The 10,121-nt window shown below is 39.5% G+C and overlaps 2 protein-coding genes across 3 annotated transcripts; one reads left to right on the top strand and one right to left on the bottom strand.

Annotated features, from left to right (window-relative positions):
* Nucleotides 1–291: 291 nt before the first annotated feature.
* trub2 (TruB pseudouridine (psi) synthase family member 2) lies at nt 292–3,865 on the bottom strand. Its single transcript, XM_003448413.4, has 8 exons — nt 3,587–3,865; nt 3,307–3,441; nt 2,258–2,332; nt 2,091–2,152; nt 1,925–2,006; nt 1,345–1,417; nt 1,064–1,200; nt 292–974 (listed from the first exon to the last, which is right to left on the bottom strand). Exons 1-8 carry the CDS (start codon nt 3,702–3,704, stop codon nt 664–666), a joined length of 993 nt encoding a protein of 330 aa, XP_003448461.1. The 5' UTR covers nt 3,705–3,865; the 3' UTR covers nt 292–663.
* A 240-nt stretch (nt 3,866–4,105) lies between these two features.
* Nucleotides 4,106–8,168, top strand: hdhd3 (haloacid dehalogenase-like hydrolase domain containing 3). Of its 2 annotated transcripts, none has more exons than XM_005453569.4 (3): nt 4,106–4,279; nt 6,922–7,259; nt 7,519–8,168. In XM_005453569.4, the coding sequence occupies exons 2-3, from the start codon at nt 6,930–6,932 to the stop codon at nt 7,909–7,911; spliced, it is 723 nt and encodes a 240-aa protein (XP_005453626.1). In that variant the 5' UTR covers nt 4,106–4,279; nt 6,922–6,929; the 3' UTR covers nt 7,912–8,168. The 2 variants fall into 2 exon arrangements, with proteins under 2 accessions (XP_005453626.1, XP_003448397.1); XM_003448349.4 differs by having other exon boundaries at nt 4,107–4,279; nt 6,925–7,259.
* Nucleotides 8,169–10,121: the final 1,953 nt, after the last annotated feature.

Raw genomic sequence — 10,121 nt, 5'->3', positions numbered from 1 at the left:
CTCAGTGGGAAAGCTGGCTGCTTTTCTTTGGTTTGTTTATTTCCCACATACACTGAAACTTAACAAGGATCAGACCTGAGTATGACTCCAGTTAGTCTAATCACTACTAGTTTGAGATTACTGGTTTAAATTTAATCAATGTCTGGAGCCACCAAAACAAGTGTAGTGTTGACCTTTTGCCACCTGGGGGAGTATTTGTGCCATTAAAGCATGTATTTGAACTCATCTAGACTTAAAAAAAAAAAAAACCCACAGCAATTAAACTGATACCACAATCAAACACGTGCATTCTTTTTGGTCTTTATTATTTTAATTTAATTCAGAATACAAGAAATAATATTAACATTAAGGAATTAAGCAACACTTCAGCACTGCAAAATACAGTTTTTATTTTACACCACAGTGAATTTTAAATCATTGATATGTGCAGATTTCTGGGTTTAATTCAATGGGTTTTACAAAAGTATTGCTTTAACTCTTTACAGCCATTTGCATACACATCCTGTATACAAACCCTGGTCAAATATTCACCAGGATTTCTACTCTGCAAACCTCTTTCCTGACAGAGCTGAACAGTGGGAAGTTATGCAGCATCATAAAATATTTTTGTGATTGGGTCATAGGTCAATGATATTTTACACAGTGAAAGTTATTTTACATGACCTATCTAACCACTCCTTCATTAACTTCACTTTGTTGAGTTTCTGTGATATTGTCTTCAGACGTTTGTAATGCAGATGTCTTGTTTGCTGCCTTAGAACGTTTTTTATTTTTCTTAGTGGAATGATACAACTGGATGGCCTGCATGACATCAGCAGCAGTCCAGTGGTGATGGATCAGAGCGTCCTGTAGGGTGAAAAGTCCATCTCTGGTGCGTCGTACTCCCTTACACACCGCTGTGCTACGCAGTTCCAGTCCTATCTCATGCACAATTTTACACAAATACTTCTGAGTCTCATTTAGACACTGCAGCTCTGTAAAAACAGGAGACGTGTTTGAAACTTGACCAGCATTTTTTTTTTTCAATTGTCAAATATGTTTCATGTGTTCAAGTGAAGATTACCTAACGTGAAGTTGGGAGGCTGAAAGCGAATGCAACGCAAGCCGGTCAAAATGGGTGTCGATTTCCCCTCTGGACCCAGTAAACCTTGCACAGCCATCTCATAGGCTTCCTGTGAGCGCATGTCTATGTTGGAATACCTGTACAGCAAAAAAGAAACTAATCAAATATTGTTTAGTGCTGTTGCAAATATTTACAGAGGGTCTTATGTAAAAGCACAGTAAAAATCAAGAGGAGAGGGCAAAAGATGCCATTATTAGGTTTACAGAAATGTAACGTCTTACGTCAACAACGTTTTTTGGTTGACTCCCTCCAACATTGACAGCACTCTCTCCAGCTTATCCTGTGTGATGTGATCTAGGAGACAGCTTTTTTTAAGTATATTTAAAGGCACATCAGTACACATAACAAGTGTTTTGTTTATATTCTTGCACTTCAGGTATACAAATTACAACTGGTTTTATAAAACCTTTAAAACCACATACACATTTCAGAGTCACAGGCAGGGCTGAACTGCCATAGGGCAAGAAGAGGTGGAGTACACCCTGAACAGGTCAGCATTCTATTGCAGGGCTAACAAAGAGATGCAGGCAACTCACATTCACACCTACGGCAATTTAGAGTCACCATATTTTGGTGTAAAAGTGACATGCATGTCTGTGCTCTGGAGAGAAAAAGCACAGGGACCAGGAGAACAGAGTCCTCACAAAGTCAGTGGATTTGAACCCAAGACCCTTTCCGTCCTGTGAGGTGACAGTTCTAACCACAACACCTCTGTTCTGCCATGACACTTTATGGACAAAGACTTTGCTATTTTAAGTGAAAGATTGAGGAAGCTCAAACTAAAAGAGAAATGATTCATACCATAGGTGGACCTTTCCACAACTCGACCCGTGTGAGTGAAATTATCTGTTGCAGTTCCAAATTCAGCCTCCAGGGTGTAATCCTGCAATAAATATAGTAGAATTGGATCTGTCAGCATTGGATCTGAACAGCATCAGTTTATGTCTAAGCTAAAATTACAAATTACCCTCGTCACTCTTGTGCTGTAGAAGTCATTCAGCGCCTTGTTTCCATTCCCAACGGCAAGAACTACATTTTAGAAATATGTGGATATTCTCAGATGATTCACAAATTGAATGCCAACACTGTAATAAACAAGTTAAAATTTTCAAATGAACAACTCTAAAATTGTACCTAGAACGCCGGAGGAGAAAGCATCGAGGCGATGTCCGACTCCAACTCGAATATGCTGGAATTCAGGTCCAGTGACTAAAATCAAAATGAAACATTATATTCACTCACTACATTGTGGTTCACCACAGCTCAAATTTAGTTTAGTCCAGTCCAGGTTTAATTTAGTCCAGTCACATCTAAATTAACCAGATTTCATAGACGACCTTTTACAGGGTAAAACGGTGGAGACACAGAAATCTGAATCAATCAGAAAACATTTAGAAACACTGTTTAATACTAAAGTGGAAAAATAAAGTTGTGAGAAAGAAAGTAAGACCTCTTTTAAATTTAAGGTTTTATATGTCAAATATCATCTGCTACCAAAAATGATGTAAATACAACCGAAGATGAACAACAACACGACACATTATGTGTCTCCATTTATTTATCTCGCCTTCTGAAATGCCCAATGACCATTATGAGCAAACATTTCCACTTTGGTCTCGTCTGTCCACGTTATATTGTTAGGTGTATACACACAATTGTGTATTTGTTTTTTGTTTTTCCCACACACTGCCTCTGAAATTTGGCAAAATTTTTGTTAAATAAACAATGACACAAAATTATGTCATCCACTGATGTTCATCCAAGGTCGTATTTACCAAATGTGAAGAGGAGACCAGAGGATTTTTTTTTAATGCTGCGACATGTAAAACAGTAGAACAGAAAGAGGGTGTACTTTTTTCACTTGTTCTGTAAAAGTAACAGTAGATTTTAAGTTTGTCATTTTTTGTAAAAGGAGGGCTGTGAATTTTGCAACCTGAAAAGACCATTTGCAACCATTTCCACTGAAAAGACAGCACAGATGATACAGGAAACTAAAGTGCCTGAGTGTGTTATAAAGGCGTTTATACTTTAGAGGTGGTGCAACTGATTTCTATTTTTCACAATGTTGCTGACAAAACAACTGCATCGATCATGAGGTCAAATGTATCTTAATGTATCTGTTATCTTATCTTCAGAGCAGAGACAAAGCTTGTTAAAATTTTCAGTAAGGTGGATGTACATACCCAGAGGGTGCTTGGACAGTACAGGAACCGATACTGTGGATACCGTGAGTCCTTTGGACGTTTCACTCTCATTGTTGGGTTGTGTTAAGAGTCGAACATGGTGGGGAAGTGGCGGAGAGGGCGCAGCATTCAAACCTGAGGTGTAATACACGCACAGGACATTCAGGTGTTAAGTGCAAGGTATGCTGAGTATTAGCTGTATCATGCCTCAGTTTCACAGCACGGATGGGTGACTGATAACAGGACCACAGGATACCAGTGAAAAATAAGCTACACTCACCTTTAAGAAGATTTGTCTCGATGCTGTCCCGTACCAGTTTCCAGTGAACACCAGCAGGTTTGTAGACACAGAACAGGCCCTCTAACTTCCGAAACATCCGAATAGCTGGAGTTGCCATTATTCAGTAGCATCAGGCTATCCTTAGGTCTTGGAAAAATAATAAAACTAATTAAAAAGACTACATGTCATAGAAATGTTGACGAGTGACAGTTGTTTTGTTTCTAATGCGACTTTACGCCATGTGAGCCTACGCGCATGCGTATATGATGACCCTTTTCATTGCTTCTTTTTGGCCATACCGCCACCTGCTGGACTGGATGTACGTGAAACGCTATTTTTGGCCTTATTTAAGTAGAGAAACGCCACCAGAGCTTCCACCAGAATTATTAAACAGCCGCTTATTGTGTGTAGTAACAAGCTGGGAGACGCGGAAGAATAATTGGTATTTTATTGTTTTTTTAATTTTTCTGTGTGTGTTTGAATTTTTGAGGTTTGTTTCAGCAGATGGCAGTAGCAGCCACCACTCAGAGAACAGAGGAAAAAGAGGACGAAGAAGAAAGCAGGCAGCTAACTTTAGTCGCTGTTTACTTTCGTTGACAGCCGCGGAGACTTCAATAACATTTCAGCATTTTTCTAATTTGAGGTTTTTGCTGAAGCTTTGGCCTCTGCTGTTAAACTGCTGTGTGCTCACAGGTACGTTAGTTTATTTTGACGGGACACTAGTTAGAGAAACGCTATGTGGTTATTGTCACTCGTACATATCCAATTATGGTGAGCTCGAAGGCAAGAAACAAGTCGCTAAAACCAAATATGAGTTGAAATGAAACCTGGACTTGTACAACAATGCAGGATATAGACTTATCCAGGTAACTTCATAGTTAAACCTGGATTTTCTTTGCTATGAAGATGGATCACTTCTTCATTGCGGGGTATACCCTCATGGTAATTTGTGCTGCCAACCTAAACTTTATTATGTTCCGTGTTAGAGGTCAACAGGTATGAAGTCACCGCCCACTGACCAGTCAGTCCTCCGTAAAAATAATATCACCATTCCTGGAAGATCAGAGATACCTCTGTACTAGATAGTTGAAGGGACTGAAGTATTTTAATAGCATCATTTTAATAGCATTAGACGACCTTTGGCAGCACAGTGGCATGATGTGGAGTTTTAGCTTCCTCCCAGAGTCCAACGACATGTGGTTAGTTGGCGTTAGTTATTTGGTTATTCAAAATTGGCAATAGGAATGAACGTGAGTTTGAATGGTTTTCTGTTTCTCTGTCTGTTAGCCGTGCGTCAGATTCATGACATGTCCAGATTATACCCTGCTTTTCGCCCTATGGTAGCTGGGATAGGCTGCTTCCTGTGAAAAGGAATTTCTTCTTTCCCACAGTCATCAAGTGCTTTCTCATAGAGGATTACCCAGTTGCTGGGGTTTCTCTCTTGTATTCTAAGATGTTTACCTTACAATAGTAATGGGCAAAGTGAGGCTTTGTGATACAGTGAAATATTTGAAGCAGTAATGCCAGGATTATATTGCAGTTTCAATGTAAAACACCCTGACACCAAACTCCACAGTGACACCTACTGGCCACTTTCACTGTCAATGTCATCACACCTTGGTAGTGCTATTGTTTGAAACAACGACACAGACAAGCATTGTTATAACAAGTAACCTGTTTGGAATTGTACTATGGATCATTAATGGGATCATTAATGACTATGACTAATAAACACTGTGGTTCAGTAAATACTGTTCCCCCCCCTGTTGGGTTAACATACATGAAGCTGGTTCATTAATGCAGTGCAATGCACAACAAACCAATTTCTAAAATAAAACAAAATATACAGAAAAAAGGCTGCTATGTTTATTGTTGGAACCACACAGGTTTTGTGGATTTTAGTGTTGTCTACTTTGTAGGGAAGGTAAATGTAGACATTAGTAAACTCTGTGGAACTGTGGTAGAATAAACTTTGAATCTGTGTAGTTACATTTTTAAATACTAAAACTGGTGTGAAATGGGCCAAAACTTCAGTTATCTGTGGTCACGTAGCAAGTTTTGAATGACAGTTCCAAGCAGTGTTTTAACATATCTACACTTTGTAAGTTTGGCACAGCATCGAAACGTCAGTATTGAGCGTAAGATATATATCTCTACGTTACAATATGAAGAACGTTAAATGCGGGCTGTGTAAACAAAACTCCAATTTAAAAAGATGTCAGGCTTTGATATTTTCTTGGTTATCTGTTAATTGTCTGGTTATTTGTTCTTGATGTCCTCTGAGTCTCTTTAGGCTGGGCATGTTGTTATATGTGTCACACAATAATTAAAACATTATCAATAATAAAAGTCCAATAAAAATACAGGAAATGTTGTTGACAAGTGGTCAACTTGGTCATGATTAGTATTTGTCGCGAAATCAATCAAAATGCAGAGCAGTGAAACAAACCACGGAGGCCCCAGAAGAGTGCAATCAAACGGTGAGTTTATTACACACAGGAGAAGAGATATCAGCATATATCTCCCAACAAAAATACACTGGACGCTGATTTTATAGCATTTGGGGATCACGCCCCCACGTACGTCAATTACAGATTAAAAATACATTGTTTACAGTCAATGGTACATCTTGTACATCTTTAATGGCTATAAACAGACATAAAACTTCTCTTTTCTATAACACCTTCCATACAAGGCAATAAATTTCAAGCTTCAGGGTCTCTAAGGGCTAATTATTGACCCTCGTCATCAGTCACCAAGTAGACTAAAATGCAACAGGTTACAAAAGAAGCAGAATACCTTTGGGCCTTCACTCAGGCCTGTTACTAGATTTATGTGTATTGTAAGCATGCATGCAGTCAACCTTCTATGTTCTCATCTTCCCTCAGCATGTATCACCTGGACACTCGCACCAGTGAAGCTTAAGACCCTTTTGGATGGAACATCAACTCCAAATAAGCACAAATATGCAATGTGTATAGATTGATCATAACTAAACCTGTAAATAGAAAAGGTCAATGTGATGACAAACATCTTCAATACAATATGAACCCTGTAAGAAATATTACTAATAGAATAATGCTGTAAAATATGTTATTAATGCAATTATAATAATGCAGGTTATATGGCAGCAATAAAAGAACTTCTGAATCTCCACATATTACAGCAGCAGTTTTGAATGTCTTAAAATCATCACCCTGACAAACAGTTCCCGTAACAAAAGAAACAAATAATGGTAATAATATTCAAAGTTTCTCTGTGCGGTGCTGTGAGAAACAACCTGATCAGATAACTCATATGTTGCTCAGCTGTTGTCTTCTCTCTTTGGTGTCCAGCAGGTGTGATGCGAGCTCCTCTGCGCTGGGTGCTATGGGATGTGAAGGACACCCTGCTGAAGGTGCGTTCATCTGTAGGAGAGCAGTACTGCAAGGAGGCAGAACGTATGGGCTTGAGCCTCAGTCCTGTGGAGGTCGACGCTGCTTTCCGGCAGGTGTATCGACAATATTCCAATAGATACCCAAACTATGGGATCCGTCAGGGTCTAGATGGACAGTCGTGGTGGAGGGGGTTGGTGCGGGACACTCTCTCTCAGTGCGGTGTACAGGAATCAGCCTTGCTGAACACAGTAGCCAACAATCTTTACCATAACTTCTGCAGCGCAGATAACTGGGAGGTAAATGATCACTGACACATTCGTACCCCTAAAACACATTGTTTAATAATGCTAATAATGTTTTTTTAATAATATATGCAACAATATAATAATAAAGGCTACATGTGTTTTTTTTATTTTACTATAATCATCATAATAAGCATTTAATACTGAACCAGAAAAACAGCACATTAAAAATCTGACTTGCAAAGCAGCTTAAACCTTGCTCCCGATGTTAGGAGCATGTCATGTTAAACTGTATAATATTCCTTTATTTCAGGTATTTCCAGACTCAAAGAAGGCCCTGGAGAGTTGTTCTTCTCTTGGACTGAAGCTGGGTGTGGTGTCCAACTTTGACAACCGCCTGGAAGCAATCTTACATGTTTGTGGCCTGCTGTCATACTTTAGCTTTTTAATAACATCAGAAGAAGCTGGTGTAGCAAAGCCCAGTCCGGCCATCTTTAATCAGGCACTGCAAAAATGTGGTGTGCCAGCTGGCAGTGTAGCTCATATTGGGGACCATTATGTTAATGATTACCTCACTTCTCGGTCTATGGGTATTCACGGCTTCCTGTTAGAAAGACATAAGGATGACCAACTAGATGTTCCTCAAGAGCATCGGCTGAGCTCACTGGACGAGCTGCCGTCACGGCTCCAGCAGCATATGAACTAACATGAGTCATAGTGTCAAGTGCAAATCTACTCAGAATAACGCTGGTTCAACTATGGAAATAATTTATGGGCTGTTGACTTACGTATATCAAACTATTCCATCCTCATAAGACAAATGAAATGCTGATTAGAAAAATATAGACAAATCCTGAAGATCATGGGTAGTAACATATTGTATAATTGTATGTACAATGTGCACCTGTCATGTGTTTGTATTATGAAATATGTTGGGAAAAATAAAACTCTAACTATACTGTGTCTCTGAAAATAGAGAATATAAAGTGAGGCAGCAAACTGTAAGACCTTCATCAAGGTTCTGGAAACATTCCTGAGAGATTTTGGTCCATGTTGATAGGATGGCATGCAATTGCCATTTGCTGTTTGGAATGTGCAGGTGCACATCCATGATGCAAATCTCCTGTTCCACCACATCCCAAAGGTGCTCTGTTTAATCAAGGTGTGGAGACTGGAGCCCATTTTGGTGCATTGCCATGTCCAAGAGACCTGTTTCAGATGATCTGAGCTTTGTGACATTAGAAGATGGGGACACTGTGGTCATAAAGGAATGGACATGTTCAACAATAATAATCAGGTAAGCAGTGGTCTTTAAATAATACTCATTTGGTACCAAGTGTCCCAAAGGATAGATTCATGGTTTTCTGATGATTTGCACCAAATTCTGAAACTATCATTTGAGTGTCACAACAGAAATTGAGGCAACTTCCCCCCCCCTACTGTCCAAATGTGTGAATTTTCCTGTTTGACTGAAGTTCCTGTTGGTTCTTAGCTGACAGGAGCAAAACCCGGTGTGGTCATCAAGGTTAAACGTGTTGTGCATTCAGAGATGCTGTTTTGCATACCTTGGCTGTGATGTGTTTTGATGCCGTTGCCTTCCTATTAGCTCAAAGGTGTCAGGTCATTCTCTGACCTGTAGCAGCCACTGTGCTTTTTCCCCCGGAGAACTGCTGCTCACTACGTATTTTCTCTTTAACCGACCATTGTCTGAAAACTCTAAAGATGCATGTTTGGGAAAGATCCCCGCTGATCGGTGCTTTCTGAAATAAGACGACCAGCACCAACAACCAGGTTGTCTTGAGCACAGATATATGCCTGTGTGCATTGACTTGATTTATATTTTATTGGGGTCAGTGACTTTAAGATTGAGACTGCAAAAAACTAAGCACTGATGATTCGCAGATGAAGTCTACAGTTTGTGTCTTTGCTTCTCTGTAATGTCATATCTGTACATCTAAAATGTCTGCTGGCACCAAGGTAGTGCAGTGGAAAACATAACTGAGGACAACTTTTTTTAAATGAAGTTCATATTAACCATTGGAGGAATTGTTTTAGAAGACAAGCTCAGACATGTTTTTGCGACACTCATCACGTCTTCCTTTTTCAATTCTTTCACCGTCTTTTTTAATAATCAGTTATTTGGATCTTGTCCCCACATATATGGAAATCATACAAAACAACCAAGTAACCATCTGCTCTGAGCAGAGCTGCTATGAATTGTGGGCAGCAAATAAACATTCTCTGGCTCTATATTAAAGCAGCCACAGGAAAAACTAAAAACATCTTCAAAACCAGAGTCCTGGAAACAGAACAGGTACAAAACTCTGCAAACATCCACAGATCAGCTGAAATATGGCAGGATTCTCTCCATTTCTGCTCAGCATCAGCTGTGCAGGTACATTTCTTTAAAAGGTTATTCGTTAGCAGGCTGTTTTACAGGAGCTAATAAGCTCTGATCATCCCTAATGATATTTTTCCAGTGCTTAGCAGTGAGGGGAACAAGGCAGGGTTGCTTAACCCTAATACCTTTGTAAGTACCCACTTTAAACCATCTGGTCCGAGGCAGATACCGGGAATGTTGGACTCAGGATCAAAAGAGCTGCAGAGAGACCAAAGTGGCATTGCTATTTACAGCAGAGCTCCAGCCTCTTATAGAATACGGATTGACAGTCTTCCAAACAAGATTTAACATTCATAATTTTCAAAAGAAAAAAAAAACAACACCCCTTCCACAGTGTTCATAAAACATGAATCAACACTATTTTCCCAAAGTCCTATTTTCACTTTCTTTGAGTCACTTCCAGTTAAATGTTTTCCCTGTTCGACTGTTTGTACATTGAAGGGTATTGTATATCTTTAGGGAGTCATCCGTAAGAGCTGCTTAATTCAAAGCTGGTTTAGTAGCTCAGCCAGACG

Source organism: Oreochromis niloticus, linkage group LG5 (genome assembly GCF_001858045.2).
Source record: "Oreochromis niloticus isolate F11D_XX linkage group LG5, O_niloticus_UMD_NMBU, whole genome shotgun sequence".
NCBI classification, from domain to species: domain Eukaryota; kingdom Metazoa; phylum Chordata; class Actinopteri; order Cichliformes; family Cichlidae; genus Oreochromis; species Oreochromis niloticus.
This window is presented reverse-complemented; position numbering and strand designations above follow the sequence as displayed.

Coding starts and splice junctions, on each gene's coding strand:
- hdhd3 (XM_005453569.4), top strand. CDS start 6,930: ATGCGAGCTCCTCTGCGCTGGGTGCTATGGGATGTGAAGGACACCCTG. Junction 7,260..7,518: donor GCAGCGCAGATAACTGGGAG/GTAAATGATCAC, acceptor CCTTTATTTCAG/GTATTTCCAGACTCAAAGAA.
- trub2 (XM_003448413.4), bottom strand. CDS start 3,704: ATGGCAACTCCAGCTATTCGGATGTTTCGGAAGTTAGAGGGCCTGTTC. Junction 2,333..3,306: donor ACTGTCCAAGCACCCTCTGG/GTATGTACATCC, acceptor TTTTGATTTTAG/TCACTGGACCTGAATTCCAG. Junction 2,007..2,090: donor ACAGCACAAGAGTGACGAGG/GTAATTTGTAAT, acceptor TATTTATTGCAG/GATTACACCCTGGAGGCTGA.